The sequence below is a fragment of the Mauremys reevesii genome, linkage group 4, assembly GCF_016161935.1.
Source record: "Mauremys reevesii isolate NIE-2019 linkage group 4, ASM1616193v1, whole genome shotgun sequence".
NCBI classification, from domain to species: Eukaryota; Metazoa; Chordata; order Testudines; family Geoemydidae; genus Mauremys; species Mauremys reevesii.
In genome coordinates this window covers 108,251,109-108,274,683 of record NC_052626.1, presented here as the reverse complement: position 1 = coordinate 108,274,683, position 23,575 = coordinate 108,251,109, and the positions used below count along the sequence as shown (strand labels likewise).

The 23,575-nt window shown below is 48.2% G+C and overlaps 1 protein-coding gene across 1 annotated transcript in view; it reads right to left on the bottom strand.

Moving 5' to 3' along the window:
• Nucleotides 1-23,575, bottom strand: part of CTSD (cathepsin D) — a 34,412-nt gene that overhangs the window by 5,526 nt on the left and 5,311 nt on the right. The window contains exons 3-7 of the mRNA XM_039535222.1: nt 13,487-13,610; nt 10,473-10,591; nt 4,137-4,336; nt 2,049-2,171; nt 355-499 (exon numbers count right to left, since the gene is read on the bottom strand). Of these exons, the coding sequence (XP_039391156.1) occupies nt 355-499; nt 2,049-2,171; nt 4,137-4,336; nt 10,473-10,591; nt 13,487-13,610 (711 nt within the window). The remainder of the gene's footprint in view (nt 1-354; nt 500-2,048; nt 2,172-4,136; nt 4,337-10,472; nt 10,592-13,486; nt 13,611-23,575) is intronic.

Here is a 23,575-nt window from a genome sequence, read left to right as displayed (position 1 = left end):
TTAAGTGCTGATGGAACACTACCATTGGGTTTCGGGAGACGTGGGCAAGGAGAGGGAGGGGATTTGGGTCAGATTAATCAGGAGACTTTTCAGGAGAAAGAAAAGGAATCCCCCCCGAGAGAGGCTTGGGCAGAGCACAGAGAGTGGGAAGGGGCAGTAGGAGGAAAGACAGGCAGAGATGCAAGGAGGGACAGAAATGAGAGATCTGCAAAGTAAGGAGAAGCTTGATATTAAAGCTGTCTGAAGAGGGGAAGCCAGTGTAGAGATTCCATGGGGTGGGGGCACCAGTCTTTTGGAATACTCAGCCCTCTCCAAGTTTCCAATTCACCACCCAGCTTCTCTGCCGGGGTTTACCTGTCCTTTGATGAGTGGCTTAGCCCCGATGGCAGCCTGCAGCGCCTTCACCTCCTTCGTTGGCCCTGTAATGAGCGAGGTTCCTGTGTCCACAATAGCTTCACAGCCCCCTTTGCACAGGGTCAGGCCGTTGGCAACATCCAGTCTATGTGAAAAAGAAGATTCCCAGATAATAAAAGCCCTCTGTGGGTTGCAGTTCAGGTTGCAAATATGAATCAGTTACTTAAACAGGGGAAAAAAACCATAACAGAACAGTATAAAAATACTGGCAAACTGGTGTAGGGGAATTAACAGTTAAAACTCCCAGAATATGCTGAAGTATGGAAATACCTAGGTCTTGATCCAGCAAAGCACTTGAGCAAATACCTCACTTTAAGTGAATAGCCCCATCAACTTCAATGAGAGCACTTATGTGATTGAAGTTATACATACTTTGCTGCAGCAGGGCCAGCAAATGTCTTTAATTTCTGCCTGGTATCTCACAGCTAGCTGACATGCTAAACCTGTTACCATGATGCGTTAACCAGGATGATGACATATAAACCTGTATGTACTTTGGTACTTCCCCTACAGATATCTGAATCTGTTTCCACAGTGGTTTATGCAGCAGTACGTACCACCATGGGTGGCAAAGGGTTAAAAGGGTTGTGTAACATTTCCCGCTTCAAAGGAAGTATAGTAGGCAGGTGATCAGCTCTGGTTTGGCCTTTGCTGATGTTAAGTATCACAATACTCTGCACTGTTAAAAAACCTTCCAGTCAAGGGTCTCAATGTACTCTGCAAACATTAAATAACTTGAGGATAATGATACTTGACCCATGTGCCAGGGAAGGGTGGGAGGCACTTGGAGATCCTTAGATAAAGGCACTCTACACGGTCCTGTCTACACTACAGAAGCTTTGCCGGTGTAGCTATACCAGCAGAGGCCCCTCGTGTAGACACAGCATATGCTAACAGGAGTTTTTCTGTTGGCATAGTAACAGCACTTCCCCATATGACATTAGCTATGCTGAGAGATGCCCTCTTCTGGTCACTATCAGGGCATTGATGCTGGGGGAGGAGGGGGTTACAGGCACAGCTAGATCAGTTGTGGCTCTTTCCACACCCCTGACTGACAAAGCTATGCCAACAAACCTGTGTAGGGTAGACCTGTTCTAGAGCTTGGAATAGAAATCCAGGCTTCCTGGCTAACAGCCCTCTGCTCGGACCACGCAACCAGGTCCGGTCCCTCCCCCTCACTTCCCTGAGCAATGCAGAGTGCTTACTACTGCCTGCCTATAAAAAGAGGGCCCCTTCCATCAAGTGCTGAATTCTTTGAGCCCCACTCAGCGTTTACGGACAAGCAACTCCGGGGTTTCATCCCCACTGGGAATGATGGCAATTGGTGTAGCGAGGCCCTGCGGGGAGGTAGGCAAAGCTGCCAGAAGCCATGATTTGATGAGTTTACTCCTGCTTGAAGCTGGCATAAGCTGCAGCTTATAAGTGTTTGCACTGGTGGCTTGTGCCCAGCACAGAGCAGGCCTGAATGAAAACAATGGGACTTACACCCATGTATTCGAGGGCAGAATTTATCCCATTGTCTTCCGCCTCTCCCCACTTCCCAGGGACTAACTGGCTAGGTGTGAAGAGTCCTGTCCAGGCGCGTGCGCGGGTGTCAGACAGACAGGGCATGCAGAAAGGAAGGTGGAACTCACTCATCCATGTGGATCTGCCAGTATGCCTTGCGTGAGACATTCACCCAATTGAAGTCTCCAGTATAATACTTGGGGTCAGTCCCTCCCAGCAGCAGCTCCCCTCCAGGCTGAGCTGATGGGTCCCTGAAAGAAAAGACGCAGAACATCAATTCAGCTGAAGTGGGAGGGAGGCAGACACTGCTTCTCCAAGCGCGCTCATTCCACAAGGGATCCCCGTGCACTCATGCCAGGGGAGAGAGCAAGCAGGGCACCCGCATATGAAAGATATCAAAATATTAAACCACCAACATTGTGGCTTAGGCTGTGAGGGGATATAAGGGAACTCCAGCATGTCTTAGGCTAGCTGAGGGCTGAGCCATCCTGTAACAGCCACGCACATTGTGTTGAGACCTGGAGAAACTCACTGCACGCAAGGAAAGAGCAATGGAAGAAGGATCATTGCTCACTGACCGCCCAACACTGGCCAACTTCTTTTACCACTAGCTCCAGGACTAGAGAGACAAACACAGCCTATTTCTTTATCGCCCTTGCATTTGGGGGTAGGGCAGGGGCAGAATAAGCTCTGTCACCCCGTGCACTAGTACAATACCCTTCAGCCAGCCAACAATATGCGTTTATGTGGGAAGGGATGCAGCTGATCAAATGATACATTGTGATTGCCTGACTCACGGCCCAGAGAACCACATTCTCCAGGTTATTTCAACACACAGATTGCAGCTGACTAGGTGCGAGGAAGCAGCGCTATGGGGAATTTTTAGCCGTAACTGAACCAGAAACCGCCCCCAATAAGACATTTTTCAACCCAAGGAGTCTCGTCTCTCCCGGGAAAATGGAAAACCATGCTCAGGTCTGTAGGGGTGGTGATGGGTATGACCGAGCCAGCAAGGGTATGACAGGGCCTCCTGCTGCCATGATCCCAGTCCTCCCTCCGTATTGTCTTTTCCCCCTCATCTCCCACTCCTCTTGGAACGCACAGCCTCTCCTAGCCCACCTCAGCACCACATTCAACCCCTCCTCTTAGAAACAAAGCCCCTGAATCTCCCCTTCTTCACACTGGTTTCATACCAATGTAGCTCTGTGGTGGTACTCCCAACTGTCACTGGTGCAAGGGGGAGGAAGAATCAGGCCTAAACTCCTTCAGCAAGGCCCACCAGTGATTTCCATCACTACGTGCTATGTGCACAGGCTTGATGTGAACCAACCCAGAAGGAATTCACGACTCCTTCTCAGTCCAGAGTTTGACTTTCAGCCAACATATACACAGTGGGTAGCATTCTTCACTATCCGAGACCTCATTCCCCATTGCTCTACCCCTTGGGGAGGCATCCAGGTATACTTGGTCCTGCCTCAGTGCAAGGGGGGTGGACTAGATGACCTCTGGAGGTCCCTTCTAGCCCTACTTTGCTATGACACTATTAACGCCACCTGTGCAAAGTGGGTGTGAAAGGCTACCATTTTAATCAGGTGGCATGAACATACCCACTTTGCACAGGTGGAGGTGACTGTCTAAGGGGCCAGACAGAAAAACTTAGGCCTGGATAGAGGGAGCTGCTGAGCATCCTCAAGTCTTTTTGGGGCGCTCCATCTCCTCAAAGGATCGGGCCATTTGATTGTAAGCTCCTCAGGGCAGGATGTGCACTGACTTGCCCAGTGACAAACATGCTGTAGGCATTCAGGAAAGGGAATGTTCCGCAGCTGATGTAAATCAGCAGAGCTCCAGAGAACTGAAATAATCAGTTTGTTGTAAAATAAATAAATAAAAAGCAGATTTGTCTGGAGCTCTTCAGTCAGTTGCCCGATGCCAAGTAACCCGTGGGAAGTAGCTACAGTGAGAGATGAATGCCCACTCTCCCTGAAGGAGTAAGGGTGTCATAAAACACACCCTATTGCAGGAATGGGATTCTGGGGCCAGGCCCTCCTCTGGTGTAAAGGGATGCAGCTTCACTGATTTCAATACAGCTGTGCCCCTTTACACCAACTGAGGATCTGACCCTTGGAATGAGGGTGGGAGGACAGGAGGTGGCCCACAGGTTGGAGACAGCCAGACGCGATGTCTCAAGAGTGAGCTCCGTGCCCCCGCAGTGTCACCTGTTGAGGTAGAAGGAAAAGATGTTCTTGTCCACCAGCTTCTGCTGAATGACGTTATCGAAGAAGGGTGTGACTTTGTCCACAGAGATCTTCGGGAAGGCCATGCCCATAATGCCGTCGAACTTGGCAGCGATGAAGGTTATGCCAGGTTGCTTGGTTGCTTCACCAAAGATCTGGTCCTTGACAACTAAGTTACCAATCTGCAGGGAGGGGGAAAAAAATCCACCCCAAACCAAGATGGTTAAAAAGAGACAGTTTCAGAGTACCGGGGTGGGAGAAAGCACTTTCCTGGAAACAGGATGGAGTCAATGTGCGAGAGCTGTTCTCTGGTCTAGCACTGGCTAAAGAGATCCTGCCCCTCAATGCGTGCCTCACAGAGAAACCACGGGTGGGTCTCAGGTCAGAACGCTATGCTACAAATACAGGCCATTGGAGATGCAGCTTCCACCTAGTGCAGGCAGACCAACATTGGGTCCTCATAGCTCCTCGTGAATGGCGTGACAGGAAATGCTTATGCTCCCTTCCCTGGATCAGACTTACTCCTCTAGCTACTCTCTCATTTCTCTTGGCTCGCTCTCTTTGAGCCCCTCGGCTCGATTTGCGCCCCCACCACTGAACTGAAACAGCCCTCCTGCAGGTCACCGATAGCTTAGCTCCTTGGGGCAGGGAGTGTCTTTTTGTTCAGCGTTTCTACAGTGCCCAGCATAATGGGGTTCTGGTCCATGACTGGGGCTGCTAGGTGCTATGGTAAGACACGTAACAGTAACAATAACAAATCCCATTCGGTCCTTGGCTTTCACCTCATGGCTTCCCTGGCCCTGCACTTTCCTGATTTCTCCTCATGCTCTCAGTGTGTTTTTCGGTGACTTCTTAACCTCCTCTCTGCCCCACACGATTCTGTATTCTTTCCCTGCTTTGTACTCCCACTCTTTAGGGGACGCCATTTCCCACCCATTGCCTCACCTACCACAGCGACCACCCCCATACTGCCCTGCTCCCTAACCGCTACAGTTGGGGAGCCATTTTGAACTGGAGTTGGACACACATCACCACCGGCAGCGCTGTTATCCTTCCCGTCTCCGCGCTCTGTCCTCACACACATCTGGCCAATTGCTGAGTCCTGTAGCTTCTACCCGCCCTTTCCTTGCTATCCCCTTACTGAGGTCATCCCCTGCAAACCCTCTCCCCCGCAACAATCATCTCTTGTCTGGCTTGACTGCCTCACTGCTCTCCCCAATCAAAGACATGTCTGAGGCAACCACTGCTAATGGGCGCTCCCATTGTGACCACATCACTTCTGCTCTTTCAGTCCCTCCACTGGTTTCTGGTCACTTACTGCATTGTATTCAAGTTCCTGTTCCTTACTCTCAAGGCCCTACAGAATCCTGTCCCACCTACAACTCCCCGTTTCATTCCCAATGCGCCTACTCATCTTTCCCTTCCTTCCGCTCTCAGCAGCCATCATGCTCCTCCCTACTCCAGAAACAACCTCCCTTCCTGCATCGCTCTTTCCTCCTTCAAACCCAAACCCCATCTAGCTTATTCTCCTAGCTAGAATCTGTAGCCTCCCCTCATGAACTGCTGGTCTGTGCCACACGTTTGTCTGTCTAGTGGGATTTGGACTGCACGTCCCTCAGTGTAGGGGAAGTTTCCCCATCTACATTTACGGCCCTACCTATGCCCTTTGAATCAGGAGACCCCAAACATTCAGAAAGCAGACACCATAGATGCTGGCTCCCACAGTTCTCAGGAAAGCAGGTCATGAAATTGAGGTGGGCACTAAAGGGTTGTGTTAGGGTGGTGGGAGGGGCAAAGTGGCAATCTGACTGATATGAATTTAAGGTCAGCTCTCTTGCCAGACTCATGGCTAGAAGGACTGACATGGTGTAAAGCACTATGAGATCAGTGTGGCCCCACGGAAGTCAATGGAGATAGGATGATTTACACCAGATGGGGATCTGGCCTTTGGTTTCTAGCTCTAGCAGTTTACGAGATCTCATGGCTTAAAATGATCACAGGCAATTTTACCAATTGGACCAGGATGCTTTCAGAGTCCTAACCACCATTCCTCAGTCCACCCTGGCTGGGTCTGAACCTCCCATTGGCAGCATTACAGTGAGATGTACTGAACTGAAATGAAAAGCTCAGCCTCTCTGACCTGACATCAGAAAATGATCCCTTGTAAATGACTAAAATCCCCTCAGGATTAAACAGTGCCTCGCTCTGTGTCAGTGTGTGAAGGTGTGTGTGCAGGCCTGGTATGTGTACAGAGAGCTCTTATTTTAACTGGACTAAGAACACTTTGTTTCAAAGTGTACATTTGCTTCACAAGAGACAAAAGCCACAGAGCAGGATGTGGGGCAGAAAGGATCTGAGTGACACGTCCGGTAACGCACTGAGAAGAGGGAGGCATTTTCAGAAGTGATAAAAGGCATTACCGCAGCACAACTTCAGTTTTTAAACAATAGCAATAAAATATTTGATGGGCCTGATCCCTAGCTGGAGCAACACTGATTTACGCCAACCGGGGAGCTGACCAAAAATCGCTAAAATTTTTACACGCACAAAGACAGCCAGGCGTGCAAGCATTTTCAGGCTTGAAGCCTGAGAGCGTCTTTAGCAGAGCAAAGGCATTGGGTTACAGAACTTTCCTTCTCTAAGTCACTGGTTTGGCTCCCATCCAGGTACATAATGATCAAAAATCATTACTAGCTGATGGCTGTTTGGTGGCCTCACTCCAGTTCCTTGCAGAGAGGTGTCACGCATCACATCCTGCAATTGGCACCCTAGTTAGCAGCCTCAGCAGAAAGACCAAAAATGGAAAGGGGCATGAAGGCCAAATCCTCAGCTGGTGTAGGGCAGGGTTAGCTTCAATGACTTCAGTGGAGTGGGGGCAATTTACCCCAGCCGGGAATCTGGCCTTGAATTCTCCCTTCCTGCTGTGTGGCTAAATGAGGACTTCACTGTGCAGGGCCATCAGCCCAGCACTCGCCAGTCTGTGCTTTCTGTCCTGTACTTGTAACGCACCCCCTAAGCTCCCTGTGAAGCTAGAAACCCTTGGCAGAACTCGGGATCACCAGCACTCTGGGAGGCAGAGGGTCCCCTGCTACAGCTGCATTCATCGTTCGTTACTTGGAGTGCGATTCCCACCTCCATCAGGAAGGCAGAAAGTTTTCTACAAGGCTGGTGACGCATGGGGATAGGCTTCCAAGGAAGGCTGTGGAATCCTCCTCACTGGAAGTTTTTAAGACCAGATTGGACAAAACACCTGTCAAGGATGGTCTTGGTTGGTCCTGCCTCAGTGTGTGGGGATGGACTAGAGGACCTCAAAGTCCCCTCCAGCCCTACATTTCTGTGTTTCTATTACTTCTCATGGGGTGTTTTTCCCTGGGATGTTGAATAAAGGTTCAAGCAGCCCAGAATGACTGTTTAGGGGCTGGGATTTGGGGGAAAGCAGAGAAGGGAAAGACACAGTCCTTCATTCCCTCTTAATTAGTCAGTTGTCCTTGCCAAACACCTGCCAAGCCAGGCCCACAGCTGGCAAATCCTGACTTTGAGGGCGCTTTGCTGATATCAACCTGCTGAGCATCTGGCCCAGCCTGATGGTTGCATTTTAGGTCAGGGCTCAGACATTGACAATGGCTCCCATTTCACATCTCTTGTCAGAGAGAGGCTTGGGATGCACATCAGTGGAAATTTGGGGTGTGCAATGAATGCAGGATCCAGCCCAGTACAGGAAGCCACTTGGGATCCCAGCATTTAGCGCCCCACCTCTGAGTGCCAAGAACCCACTGCAGTGCTCCCTTGGATTGTAAACTCAGCTCATCACGGGATAGACTTCAATCACTTCCGCACACAGGGAAGCTGAACATTGCCAGTTGCAATAGCTGCAGAGAGCCCTTTCCCCCCGCCCAGGCAGGCTCAGGAACAAACTAATTAAAAAGAAGGCATTACAGTGATAATTAAAAAAAGCTGCAATTTTCCTTCTGACTCATTTCGCTCCCTCCATTAAACTGGAGAGCACTGAAACCTACTACCACAATCCCATAAAGCCAGCTGCTTTGGATCGCCACCCCACTCCATCATTGGAGCAGCTCCTTTCAAACGGCCTCTTCATCTCTCCAGTCACCTGTGCCCAGCTCCCCCCCGCTGCTCTCTCCCTGCAATCCTCCAATCCCACTAGCAGCAACCGACAGCACAGGGCAAAGCAGACATCTCTATTGGCGCTAGACTTTTTTTTTTTTTTTTAAACCTAACAGAAGTGGAACATTTATTGCTAAATGCAAAATGACTTCATTCGGCAACAGCGATAAAATCCTTGTAAGGGTTTTAGTGAATCCTAGAAGCTTCCTGAATGGAAATGACTAGGGTCTAGCTCGGGGGTGGCCAACCTGAGCCTGACAAGGAGCCAGAATTTACCAAGGTACATTGCCAAAGAGCCACAGTAATAAGTCAGCAGTCCCCCCACTTCCCATCAGCTCACCTCTTCCCTCCAGCCCCCAGTGCCTCCTGCCCATCAACAACCCCACCAATCAGCACCTCCCCCTCACTCCCCACACCCGCCACAAGCAGGCTCGGGGGAAGGGGTGGAGTGGCGGCAGAGCAGGGGGTTGCACTCCCTGGCGCATTGGAAAGTTAGTGTCTGTAGCTTCAGCCCTGGAGTCAGCACCTATGCAAGGAGCCGCATATTAACCTCTGAAGAGCCGCATGTGGCTCCGGAGCCATAGGTTGGCCACCCCTGGTCTAGATCATCTCGAGCTGAACGTTGTGATGCCAGGGAACTAGGCATGGGAGGCAGGGACAGAGAGCTAGAATGGAGGTACAGGGATAGCACTGGACTCTGCAGATCTCCCAAGACCAGTGCAGTATTTGGGGGTGGAAATGGGGATGGGCGGGGAGGAAAGATCTACCGGTTTTGGAGGTCAATCCTTGCTCATTGTGGAGTGGCAAATCCTCTCTCTCATCCAGGCAATACTGACAGTCAATCTTAGCAAGGGGAAACTCACTAATGGCATCATCTGAACTCAGTGCAAGTCTGCCCATTGATCGATTCATTTTGAATCGGTCCCAGAGTCTCCTGGCGCTTACGGGGATAACACCTACAAGGGGATGTTCTGGCTGTAAGTCAAGGATTTCTGCACTAGTCTAGAAAAGATTCTGGCAGAGGGGAGCCAGAGTCTAGTCCAAGCCAGATTGGAAATTCAGTTCCGGCTGTTTCTCTCTCTCTCTCTCTCCCCACCTCACTGCGCAGAGGTGGGGAGAGAGAGAGAGAGAGAGAGAGGGATCCCTTTCTTTTGACACCAGCAGACTTCGTTAGCCATCACTTTTAAACTGGGACAGAGAGAAAATGCCAATGGATTTCTGGGCCTACCTAAAATAGGTTTATAGATGTATCTATTTTGCTAAGCAAGTTTAGGGCTCTTAAGCCAACACTGAAGACTAAGGCCCAGATCCTCAGAGGTATATAGGCTCCTCACTTGCATTGATTTCAACACCTTTGAGGACCTGGCCCTATGTAATTTGGAAGCCCAAGTCCCAGTGACTTTCAACAGGACTTGAGCGCTAAGCCACAGCTGTGACTTTGAAAGCCCTGAGCCCACATTTTCAAGAGTGATTTCGGGCATCTCATTTTCTGAGTGCCTAACTTGAGACACACTGAAGTAGCCTGATTTTCAGAGGGTGGATGCTCTGCATTTCCTGGTAATCAGGTCCCTTTAAGTTGTCTCAAGTTGAGTGCTGGAAAAAAGGATGCACCGCCCCAAAAAATCACAGGTCCCTTGAAAATGTAGGCCCCAAGTTTCTACACAGAAGCAGAACCAGTGCAATGCAGGCAATAGCAGGGCAAGCTTATCCCGGACTGCCTCAAGTCTGATATGATGGGACTACCTCTAGTGGACGTAGGGTAGTTTAATCTCCATTTTCACTCAATGCTTAGCCTCGCTAATGAGATCTGCCAATTGCAACATGGACAGGCGTCCCTGGGGGAGGTGGACTGAGATCCTCAACTAAGGCCCTGCCTCAGCAAAGCACTTAAACAAGTGCTTACCTTTAAGGAATAGTGGGATGCAGTCTTTCCCAGTGACCAGCGAACTGGACTGGGAGTCGAGAGACATGGGTTCTATTCCTAACTACCACTGGCCTGCTAGGTGACCGTCGGCAAGTTAATTCCCCCTCTCTGTGCCTCACTTTCCCCACCTTACGATACTGACCTGTGTAAAATGCTTTGAGATCTGATGGGTATTGCTAAGGCCCACTGAAATCAAAGGCACAAGCCTGAATTCCTGGCTCAACGAGGGCCTAAATGGGTTGCAGAAGTGAAGTACAGCCATTACTAACCCCCACAGCATCCACGCTGAGGAATCCAGACAGGCTCCCGGTTCCATAATGGATGGCGAAAGCAGTGCCGTTCTTCTGGTACGTACTGGATTTGGAGGAGTCGTATTTGTGATGGATCACTGCAGCGAGGAATAGAAATATAGGAGATACACACAATATTAATGCTGCTCAGCAATTTATACAGTGTGTTGCCTGTTTGAAGCACTGGTCAGGCATTAGCTAATTAAATGAGCTGGTCCCAAAAAAAGTTGGGAAAATTTCCCCCAATTTTTCTGTCAAAATTTCAACAAAAATTTGAAATTAAAAAAAAAATAAAAGAAGCAGCAGCTGTCAGGAAGTCCTAGAAATTAATGTCACAATCTGCCTGAGAGGTGCGATAGAGGGATTATTATTAGAGGGGGAGGGGAAGAAGCAGAGACGTCAAGGTCACACTAAATTCAGTGGTGGAACATAGATCAAGAAACTCAGGACTTCCAGGCTCCTATTCCCATGCTCAGAACTCCAGACCATGCTGTCTCCCCTGCTCTTAAAAGTAAATGTATGTTGAAGGAGAGGGTAAGCAGAGCCCTGATTCTTACATATGCCAATTCCGGAATGCCTTATAAAGCATTTCTAACATGCGAGGAATTCAATTATGAGATCTGATTTAGCAGCTGAATAGGATTTGGCTACCATATTTAGAGACTAGACTACACATGGCTGTTATGTCAGGGGACATTAGAAACCGCGAGAGTGATGCTCAAGTCACCGTAACTGCCCCAAGAGAAAGCTACTTTGTGCTATGGAGAGTTTGTGTGAATTTTAAGTATATACAGGTATTAAACACAAGCATTAATTTTTGTATTTACTCATGTATATCACAGTGTGTCTTTCTTAAAGGTGGTCTGGAAAAGATTTCTTAAAATATACATTTTCTGCCCTTCTTTATAAAGATGACCTGGAAGGTTTTAGTTTAAAAAAAAAAAAAAAAAAAGGGGGGGGGGGGAAGAGGGGGGAAAAAAAAAAAGATGTATTCCTCCACACCTATTTGTTTTATACCTTATAAAGTTCAGGAATTTTATTTATTTCTTCCCCAGTTTTTGCTCCAGGGTGTAAATGGATGTCTCAGCAGACACAGATTGTTTTTAATTATAAGGCTGGAGACAACAAGTCATTAGCAATGACATCCTTGCTCCCAAATGTTTATTCATCCCTGGAATTAAAATAGGTCAAAAGACAAACAAGCCAAAAAGGACAGGACCCGATACATCACTGCCTGGCACCTTGGGTATAATCTCATCTGCGCAAACTCAATTCCAGTTTGGGAGCATTTTACATTTGTTTTGCACTAGAGTAAAATGAGCTATACAAGGTGCAAGTTGAGAATCAGGACTACAGAGCTGTAAACAGACCAGCTAAAATCTCTTCCCCTCTCAAATGCTCAGCTATCTTACTCCTGGCTTGTCAACATTTCCCTAGTTCTCTAGAGGTACAGAATCTCCAAGATAGACCAGTCCTGAATCAGAGCGTCTCCAGCCTAGACAGGGCCCAAATCTCCAATATATAAAAACAAGTGTGAAACAAACCCACTCAAAATTATATACATCTTCACCTGCCAAACCACTATGAATCATAAAGGGCACAAGTCCAATATTCCCCCCCACACCCTGGCTTTGCAGGTCACCTTTCATGTTTGTATATTTGTTGGCTCCACTTTCTCCATTCTGCTTAAGTAGCACATTCGGTGGCTTTTAAAAGGCATTTTACGACAGTTGGGTTTGACATCTTCTTCTTTGGAGATTTATGATACTGTAACATCACAGGGTGAAAACCTTGTAATTTATAAGCCTTTGGTTTTAGCCACAACATTTTTTTTTAAAACAGTTATTAATTATAGATCCATAAACATGTGCATGCACATTCTGGGCAATAACACTAGAAACTAGGACAGTTGGTATCAGATCTAGCAAGACAGGCTTTTTTGACAGCATTGAGCAATAGGACAACATAGCTATAATTTGGGGAGAAGCAGAGCGACTCATGGAATGGCTCATTACCCAATCAAGGTCATTCCAAAAAGAATTAATGTGAGAGTGTGTGGGGGAAAGGGGAGGGGAAAGAGACAGAGCAGGGAGAGAGATGGGAGAAGGAAGGGCCATTAACTTGACAGCACACTGGACTGGGACTCAGGACACATGGGTACTATTCCTGGCTGTCCTGGTGACCTCGGGCAAGTTGCTTCGCCTTTTGGGTCCCATCTGTAAAATGGGGATAAAGATATTGACATCTCCTTTGTAAAGGGTTCGAGCTCTACTGAGGGAAAACTGCTGTAAGAGTTGGACATTATTGTTGTTTTGTATTTCACTCACCGCCAACGCCACTCCCCCACTTCAGGTGGGCCACTGAAAAACCCATCAGCATAGACTTTCCTTGTCCCTTTCTCCTCCAGTCAAAGGGAACAAGGCTGCCAGTGCCCAGATATCAGCACTGCGCTCCACTAATGCAACTATCATCACAGGGCAAGAAAAGGGCTTGCTCTGGTGAGCCTGAAAAGTGCAAAATGTAAACAACTGCATCCTCCAAACCCCTGGGGCTGGACAAACTTAAGGGGAAAGAAAAAGGAGATTCTCATTTTGAAGACCTAGTGGCTACAGTTGCCAAAGACAGGGACCATCTCTGTGTATTCCCAGAGCTGTGTCTAGCTTAGCCATGCTGCAGCTGCCTAAGCTGGGGAAGCCATCCTGGGAACTGGAGTGCAAATGAGAACACAAGAGAGCCCTACAGCATTCAGTGTTTCACTTGGGTTACTCTCCCTGACTGCTCCAGCTGGCCCACTCATGGGCCAAGAAGTCTGCTGGACAGGCTTGTTTGGAGAATGCCGGTTGCCCTCTGCAGGCCAGGTAATTTCTCCCTTCTGTCCCTGGTTCACAGGGCGGCACTTTGGCGCCTGTACCAGATACGCAAGGAAATGTGAGGAATAGGAGGCTGTTAAAGGCCATGAGGCCAGGCAGCTACACAGCGCGAGAGCTACTTACAGCAGGCGATGTCCAGGAGGTTGCAATGGACAGAGGGCACCCAGAGGTTTGACGATCCAGTGTCAAAGACCACGGTGAACTTTTGCGGTGGCGTCCCAATGCTAATCTCTCCGTAGTACTGAGCCTGAGGGAGAAGAGCAGCGCAGAGAGGAGTATTAATACAGACAAAAGTTTGTGGTGACAAGGAGAGTATTCCCAGGCGCTCTCGCTCAAAATTGTATTGAAACAGATAATCCTCTGGGGTTGATGCATAAATAACTTAGTGGTGTAAGACTGCAATTGCAATCCCTACTTCCCCCCCGCAGGAGCAGGGAATGGTGTAGACAAGTGCTGGCGGTAGCAAGCTCATAATCATTCCAGTACGGCCTCTTCCATCAGGAATCATTTGTAGGGAAGGGCATAGTAATGTTGGCTGTGGTGAGCTCAGAGCAGCTCCAATCCCAGCCTCTCCCAGGAGGAATTAGTGTAGGAACACGGGCTGCGGTAAGCTCACAAGCCCAGATCCTCAACGGTAACTAGGAGCCTAACCCCCCACTGATTTCAGTCCTACGGTAGTCAGCCTCACACAGCAAGAATCACTGAAAGGAATAGCAGAGAATCCAATAGATACAGTAGCATCCAAATAGGTTACAGGGTTGCAGGTTGGGTAGGAGTCTCCCCCTCTCAAGGTGCACAGTTACAAAGTGCTAAAAGGAGGGATGGGCTTGTGATGAAAGCCCTACAGTACAAGTTATAAGGTCTGGGCTCTGTTCCCAGCTCTGCTCCAGACTTCCTACGTGACCTTGGTCAAATCACTTAATCTCTTGATGCCTCGGTTCTCCTTCTGAAAAAATGGTGGTGGTAATATTCCCTTTGCCTGTCTTGTTCATTTAGAATGTAAAAAGAGTCTATTTCTCACTACATGTTTGTACAGCGCCTAGCATTATGGGATCAAGGTCTCTAAATCCTCTAGGTGCTACCACAACACATACAACACAGCGAAATTCCTCAGAGAATAGCTGGAAGTTATCACACAGACACCAGATGAGGCTACTTCCAGTTGTATTTTTTCTTTATTAAAGTGACTCTGTCATCTCCCAAGTACCCCACCTGCTGTCAGTTTTTAGTAGGTAGTAACTAACAGTGTCAGAAAAATCATGCGTGAAACAGAACAGGTCCTTCTAATTCAGTATATTAAACCCCTGCCTTCTCTGCTCGTCCAGGTGCCTCAGAATGTAGATGGGGCTGTCGCCTCCCAGCTACTCCCAAGCATAGCAAAACCATACGTAGTCCCTTTGGCAGATGGATGTTCACCTCTGTGGAGGTTTTATCTTGCCCAGACAAGCCTGACATCCCTCTAGTTTCTTACCAGCTCGCACCCTCATTTTTTAAAAAACACATTTAAATTTTTTAATATGTAAAACAAAGCGTCAGCCACAAAAAATTGGCTGCCCGCAGATAGTACCTTGGGCATCCATCTCCCTGAGCTTTTGTTCTAACTCCAACAAGTGTAAGTAGGGCTAGATTACACTTGCTTGCTCCTGTGCACTGCGTAGGTAGATTTCCCAGGTTAGGGCCATTAGCATCTGCTCATTTGAAGTTTTAATTAAAATAAGAAGTTTCTAATCCTTATGACAGTGAAGGGAACCTTGCAGATGTGAACCAAGTGTGTACTGATGCAGTGCAGTCTGTAGACAGCCAGCTCTGGTGCCTCTGCTGCTGCTCTTCAGTCTGCCAAGCTGCAGCAGAGTGAAACTGGACCACAGTTTTGCCAATTTGCATTGTTGCCATTCCAAGAATCAGGTCAGTTTCAGCCCTGCTGACACTGGGGAGAACTGTAAGTAGCAGCAGAAGCATAAATTAATATGGAGCTATTCATTGGGCAGTGGAGGGGAGTCATGACTCAAACAGGCTGGGATAGAGGTAGAGTAGCAGGGAACTTTCCAAGCACCCTTGCAGCTTAAAACAAACAAAAACAAAAAAAAAAAAAAGGCATGTGAGTGAGAGAAATGCTCAGTTCCCCTTCCAGCAGGGAGGGGATAGGTGCAGTAGGGAATACACAATGATTACCTACTAGACCTGCAAGCCAGGGATTGCTATGAAAGAAGTCCTTGAGCAGGGATCAGAGACAGAGATTCCAAGTAGGACTCCCAGGAGTTAGACATGCGGCTGGCTTCTCACATGGGTAATGCCTTCCCTTAGTTCTTATCAGTCTTTGGCTAGACAAGACAGGTGAGGTAATATCTTTTATAGGACCAACTTCTATTAGCTACTAGTTTTATTCCAATGCCGCACAGAAGTCTGGAAAGATTTTCAACTCCTATTTGTGAGTGAGTGGGAGGGAAAAGATAAGTTAGGAAACTCAGAGAGACAGGATGATTTATTTGTTTATTGCAGAGAGGGGAGGGGGAGGGAGAAAGAAAGCAAAGACAAAAAATAGCGGGGAGAAGGCAGAGAAGTGGCAGAGGGAGAGAAAAGGAAGATTCTAGGCAAATGCTGAAGACACACCTCAATCTACTATAGGAAAGAAACAAAAAGGTGGAGTGAAGCCAGGAAGGAAACAAAGCTATTACAAAATGAAGAGAGGGAGTAAAGTGAAAAATTATTAATTAGCAAGCCAACTGGCATTGTGACAATTACAGTGCACAAGAGTCCTATTCCCACAAATTGCAAGGGGGAGGAGTGACAGCACAAGTATTTCCCACCCTGGCTGGGAGGTTTAGTCCTCAGGCTAGCAGGGATCAGGAACTTTTCAAGTGGCAGGTGAAGGAGAAGATCGTCCTGCTGAGCCAGGGGGGAAGGAAGAGATTGCACTAGTTGTGCCTGCAGTTCTGAAGAGAGGGGGAGTGGGAGAGGTGTTGTGAGAAAGAGCTGAAACAGCAGTTTAGAAGCAACCTTGGAGTCTTGTTTATCAGCCAGCTAAGTGTGCGGGCGGCTGGACACCCTGGACTGCAGAATGCTGGACACAGATGACGCTACAAAGTAGACCCAGCTAGGCCGGGCTGGTGCTCCTGTTCAGGCAGCATAGATGGCATCCCCTGGCAGCAGCAAAACTTTGCTTATTATTATGGGAGTGACTGCGGGGAGGGAAGGGCAGTCCCCCTCCAGTTGGTTTAGGGCAGAAGAAAGTTGAGAGCTGGGGCAGCCCCTAGGTGTGAGGCACACAGATGCTCTGGGTTTGCTTACTCCGAGCGTCACAAGACGGAGGACATCTCCCAACCTTCCTAAAGTTAATTTCTGGTGTTGGGAACCATCGGGATGGGGGCGGGGGCAAAGGAAAGCCACACGCCATGGAAGCCACCAAAGCAAGGACTGCTGCACTGGTGGGAGGGGGTAAAATGGGGTCCAGACAAAGCTGATCTTCCCCTTAGCACCTTCCTGGACCCAGAACTGTGCAGGTAAACACCCTCCCCCCCCCCCCCCCACACACACACACTGAGGACAAGAGGACACAGATGGTGACGTCACCTGGCCCTTCCTCCCCCATATGGTCTTGGGGGGAAATTGCAGTAAGAAATCAGCCAGAGGCTCAAGTCCAGCTGGTAGGAGCAGGCACTGATGCAGCCAAAGCAGGGACCAGACATACCGAGAACTTCCTCTGCCCTGTGCTGATTGCTCCAACCCTATCTCACCTCCCACTCGCTTCACCTTGGTTCACTCTACACCTGTCCCTCTTAGCCCTTTCTTCCCTGTCCTGCCCCCTCACTCTTCGCCCCCCCCGAATTTATCCTCACTCAACTAAGCCCATAAAGGTCATAGAACGAGCAGGCCGTTTGCTGCCACCACATCGTTTTGATTTAGTTGGGATTGGTCCTGATTTGAGCAGGGAGTTGGACTAGATGATCTCCTGGGGTCTCTTCCAAACCTAGTCTATGTTTCTAGGTTTACCTTGCTTGTGTGTTCTGCCCCTTCTCCCACGCTGCGCCTGTCTTGTCGATTTAGATTGTAAACTTGTTGGGGCCTCGACCATCTGCTATTCTGTGTTTGTGCAGTGCCTAGCAGAGTGGGGGCCCCAGCCTTGATGGGTCCTTAGGCACTACTGTAATAAACATGATTAATAGTAATAAAGGGAAGGCTGGGCAATTTAAAATAAAAGTCTCAGACGCTGATCCACTGACAATTTGCTCAGAGCAGTTTGCAGGATCAGGACCTTAGAGGGAAAGCTATGAGGAAGGGAGGTCAATTTTTGTCCTTAAAAAAAAAAAAAAATAAAATAAAAGCACAACCAACCAACAAAAAAAAAAACACCACACCCCTGAAGCCCTTCAGGCTCCTGATTAAAAAGGACATTGCATTGGATAGCCAGCTGCAGTGAGGCAGTATCCTAAATATTTAGCAGTTTTGTAAGGCAGCTCGGATCACTAGAGTAGTTAGTGATCCATTATAATAAACTAATGGGAAGACAGTGGTGCGCTCTGATTATTGCTAGAACTCAAAAAAATTAACCCTTTGTGTGCAGGCAAAGAGAGATTAGCACGGGACACGTGCCTCACATCATCAGTTTACAGAATCCTGAGCATGATTCTCTACTGTCTTGCCCCTGCTGTGGTCATTTACACTGCCCCCAAGTGCTAGCCAATAAACACCCCACTAGCTTACAGTGGAGCAGGGTTTGTACAAGTATTGGGTACGGGTGTAAACGCCATACAAGGAGCAAGGTAGCACAGGATCAGTCTTCCCTTCAACAGCAGTTCTGGGAGACTGACCAGGAAAGCCAATTACTAGCAGCATGGCAGGGGGCTAAATGGAAGTGTAGCCAGAGCGCAGCAGGGCAGGCTGAATAACATGAAATGCACATGGAGCTATGTCGGCTTTTTTTGTTGTTTTTGTTTTTTAAAATTCCCTTAACTGAAGAAGTTTCACACACAAGAACTCATCTGGTCAGAATAGCCCTGGGCCAGCTTTCCACTGGCTTGCCAGCAATACGCTGACTTGCAGTCACAAGGGAAAGCAGTGTAGAAGGGCCAGTGACTCAGCACTTTCTGTGATTTTTTTTTACCATGTTTTTTGTTTTGCACAGTCACCATTGTCTGTCCAAACCCAGCACCCCTCAGAGGTCACCCAACAGCTGTGCTGAGGATTTTCACTTCTTGGCATTCTTCCAGTGGGGAAAAGGAGCCAGTAGACAGTGAGCCGAAGAGCAGCTTACTTTAAGGCACTTCCTTAGTGCTAGATGAGAATGACCTTGGCTCGATGCTAAGACCTCATCTACACCTTAATCAGAACCAAGTCAGGGGACCCACTTACAACACATTTGTCTCCTGACCAGATTACAAACACAGATACTAGTTGGTGTAACCAACACGTAACCATGTCGTAACTGGGTCAGGTGACCAAAGTGTTGTAACAGGTACCTGACTCTGTTAAAACACAGAAGTGGTCACAATCTTAAGAGAAAAAGCTCTTGGGCCTCTCTCCTTCATTTGATCTTCTGAAGCATCCTTCTGTAACCTACAAATATATCCCTCCACTAAGAGTGACAGATTTCTACCTTGTCACTGACAGTCACAGTCATGGTCAAATCTCCTCCGCATAACGGGCTATTTAAACTCTTGCACATTACCAGCCAGAGCACTGTAAAAGCCTAATCTGTTAGCAAGTCAACAAGGTGGATGAGGTCATATCTTTTATTGGACTAGCTTCTGTTGGTGAGAGAGAAAAGCTTTTGACCTACCCAGAGCTCTTCTTCAGGTCTCTTTCACCAACAGAAAATATTCCCTCACCTTCCTTGTCTTGCTAATATCCTGGGACCAACATGACTACATCACCACTGCAAATAGTAAGACGACAGACAAGAAAAGCTTTGCAGACTCCTTCACCTCTGAAGGGAGCTTGAACTTTTAAAAACACATGCCAATCCTACAAGGTTGGCTCTGTAGTGAATTTGCAGAAAATCCAGCAAAGTACTTAAATGTGAACAGATACTTAAATGCTTTGCTGGGTCAGTCTCCGTCACAGGATGAGCTGCGCCTATGCCTTCAGTCACATGACCCTCTGTCACCTGATCAAAGTGCAGGCTAGAACTGGGGGCTTGACTCTTTGACAGGCCCAGCTCACCCTACGACAGGGCCACAGAACTTAAGACTTGGTTTCTTTAAGTTCTGCTGGCTGCAATGAAGCCCCACTGGGGGGTTCTGGGACCGGGGAATTGCAGGAATGCAGCAGTACTAGCCACACACCCTTGGAAGTGGGATGGGTGGCCCTCAGCTGGCCAAGCCAGTTCTATGCCATCTGGAGATTCCTAAGGGGAAATTCTTAAAGGTAGCCAGTTAAGCCGGCTATAAGATCGCACCAATCTAGCAGCGCAAAGTAAAGCATTCTCCATGTGAGCCATGATCTGGCCAAGGAACTAGACAGCTAAATGGATAGACCAGAACCAAATATACACTAGGAAACCCAGAGGAAGTACTATGTGCTTTAATACTGATGAGCTTCACTGAAGAGGTGCTTTAAGACCTGAATGCAAAGAGATACTGCTTCCCTCAGCCAGGGAGGCCATCCTAGGTGTAGGGATGCAGGAGAACTATGTTAATACAGTTAAGAAAGCCATGGAGATACCACCTGTCATGTCATTCTCATGACACCACCTACATCTCAACGCAGGGTGTGCAATATCCATTGTGCATCATGCCCAAATGGCTACTTCTGCTGAGGAGGTTTAGAGGCTCCCCCAGTCTCCTAGCACTTTGAGTGGGGTTCTGGCACACAGTCAGGGTCTCCGTACCTGAAGGCAAAGGCACAACTGCCCCCTCCCACCCCCGGTCCCCACTTTTTTGCACCAGAAAGGGAAAAACCAAAACAAGCCATTGGAAACACCACAAAGCTGACTTTAAGCCATGCTGTGTCCACTAACAGGAACAGATGCAGAGTATCCCTCTATGGGTCAATACCAGGTACCATTCTGTGCCATCTGTGGGCCACAAGCCCTGGGGGACGGAAACGCAATGAGTCACGGGCATCCTGGTCAGCAGGAACCAAGACTGAGAGGGGCTTCTTGGAGAGACTTGGGCAGGATTTTCTGTCCATCTAACCAGGGGACACTGGCCTGGATTGGGGTTACAAGCAGTGATGAGCGGCAGAAGGAGGGTGTATTTCAGGGGATGGGGTGAAACCTTGTTATTTTAAACTCTTCAGGCATAGGGCATGCAAAACTGGGTGGGAAGGAAAGGGGGTATTGCCTGGAAGGAAAAAAGATAGAGGTGGGGGTGGGCTAAGAAAGACACAGCTGATATCATGCACAAGAACTACAGTGATCCCTTCTATGAATCCTCTCCCACCCAGTGGTTGTGCCTATGCTACGTGCTCTTTCACATGAAAGGATAGTGAGGTCTGAGCTACATCACTGCCCATCACGCTGACTAGTATTGTCTCATTATTTCCTTTAACCACCCCACGCTAGTCTGTTTCCACCTGTCGTCTCTGGCCTTTTTCTTCGACTGTAAGCTCTCTGGGGGCAGGGACTGTTGTTTTTGCTGTGTTTGTACAGCGCCTAGCACACTGGGGTCCTGGTCCATGACTTGGGCTGCAAGGTGCTATAGGAAGACAAATAATAAATCTGCCCTGCCACAGCACCTGGGGTCCAGTGTTCTAGCCTGACATCACAAGAGGAGCACAACCAAATTCCTCTGACTTTCTTGTGACTTGAAAATAAACTGAAAGGGGGTTGAAATAATTTCTAGCAACAAGATTTGCAGATGGAAAAAACAGCACCTGAGAAGTGACTTAGTGTCAGCTCCTAACAGCCAAGAGATGAAGATGAAGAAAAGGTCTTTAAAAGAAGAAGTCAAAACTGTTTCAGAATCGCAGTCCCACCTTGTGTAATCCACACCTCCCTCTGTTTCAACATCGCTGATTAACCAATTGCGGTGCCTCCTTGCTGATCCCAAGGAAGTTGGGGGAGGAAGAAATTGGAAACCTGACAAGAGCCCAGGGGGCCTGGGAGTGCAAGAGAAGAGCTGCCAAGACATTCCCGTTCCCAGGAGAGTGCTCCACATATGCAGGACATGGCATGTATGGTTGCTCGCAAGTCTGATGCCTTCAGTTCTGGGAGCTTTAAAATTCCACCTGTCTCGTAGGAACCAAGGCTGAATGGCCACTGAAATTTAGATGCTTCAGTTTTTGGGTGCCCAACCAGAGGCTAAATTTTCAGAAGTGCTGAGCACCCACAAATTCAACTGAAGTCAATAGGAGCTGCAGGTGCTCAGCAACTCATAAGGGAGAACAAACAAAAAACAAACAAACAATCAGGCCTCATATTCAGATTTAGGTTGCGTGTTTAACTTGCAGCACCCAAGTTAGAAAAGTTTGGCATAACTAAACAGTCTAAATACACTGCTCCCCAGACAGAAGGTCAGGAAGGTCTGAAGAAGTGAGTGAGAGAAGGAAATAGGCCGTGGTGAGGCTAGCACAGCTGTGGGGGAAGAGGTGCAATGTGATATGAATCAAGAGCAGAAACATGGGCGGGGCCAGAGCTGGGCAGATCCTTGAGGGGCAGAACACTGCAGCTCCACTGAGCCCTGTTCTGGTTACGTGCAGCAACTAACAGGTAACTTTCCAGGGGACAGCAGCACAGCTACTAGGTAGTAGAAAGAACCTGCTTCAAAGGTGGGCCCTTCTGGAAGGCTTTGCTTGCAGTATGAGCCGAGTCATTTACTGAGGGTGGATAAAGCCCTCGTATGGGGGTCTCATAACAAGGCCCTGTTTGAAAACACCAGTCAGGGGGCCTGATCCAAAGCCCACTGAAGTCAATGGGAGTCCTACATTTTTAAGAACCAGGGATAAAGCTGGCAGGGGTGATTCAGCAGTATCCAGGCTGCGGAGGTGGGAAATTACCTCTATCCCAGCAGAGGGTTGCCTCTCCTACCCTCCCCTACCATTCAGATACCCATTGCCTCCCAGATGTTTGCCAGGCATTTCCTTTTCCATCCGCAAGGAAAACACTTGTGTAGATCCTGGCTGACAGTGTCACACACCAGCCCTAATCACATTGCTGATTCCCCATCTGATGGTCCAAGTTCACATCCCCCTTTTGTAATCTGTTTCCGGTCATGTGCCAAAAGGAGACTTCAGTAAACAATTGCTGCCTTGAATGCTTGGGGTTTGTCCTCATGCTAGTGTCAGCACCACTGGTATCAAGGGGTTAATATTATAATGAGCAGGTGTGCCAATGCCCCCTACTGTATGGGAGGATTATACCCATGTTTCATGGACCCTATACTGCTAAGAGCTAATGCAGGTTCCTCATAAATCCAAGAGGGGACATTTCCTCTTGAAGTGGGTTCTGAACCTCCCTCCAGCATTCAAGTTACATAAACTCCCTAGCAAGGCTGAAGATAGGAAGCTTCCTGAATATCCAACATGTAATTTGCTCCATTAATGAACTACAAAGTGTCTGTGTGTCCAATGCAAACCCAGGTAGTGAGCTTTGATTAAAGGAACCCTGCATGCTCAAAATATATGCAGTGTTTTACCAAAGCAAAAGTGGCACATATATTCTGTTTCTGGATTCCCTTATTACTTGACCCTCGTCAGTACTGCTGCCAATATATAGGTGGGTGTAACATCTGCCGTGTGATTTTCTTGAGTGTCCAATCTCAAGTGCACTTGACAAGCCAGACTTTCCAAAGAGCTGATGGCCATTTTGACAAGTGCTCAGCACCCCCAACTGGGGCCAGACTTTCAAAAACTCAGCGCTCAGCAGCTCCCATTGTGATACATACGGGCTTAGGCCCTGATCCAGCAAATCGTTTAAGCATGTGCTTAACTCTAGTGGGACTACTCAACAGCTTAAAGTAAAGCACGTTCTTACATGCTTTGCTGGATCTGGGCCTCAAACAAACAGCAGCAAGAGTTCTTTTCATCCATAGATCTCAAGGCACTTTGCAAAGGAGATCAATATCGTTATCTCCATTTTATGGATGGGCAAATCACTTCCCACCTTCACTTTCCCCAGCAGCTCAATGATAGAGCTGGGTTCTATTTTTGGCTCTTACAGATTCTAGTCCAGTGCCCTGGCCACGACAGCTAGCAATAATAACAGCTACCTCTCCCTCCTGCTTGATGCATTCAGTGAAAACTACAATTTGTTATGCCCTTGCATCACAGGCAGTG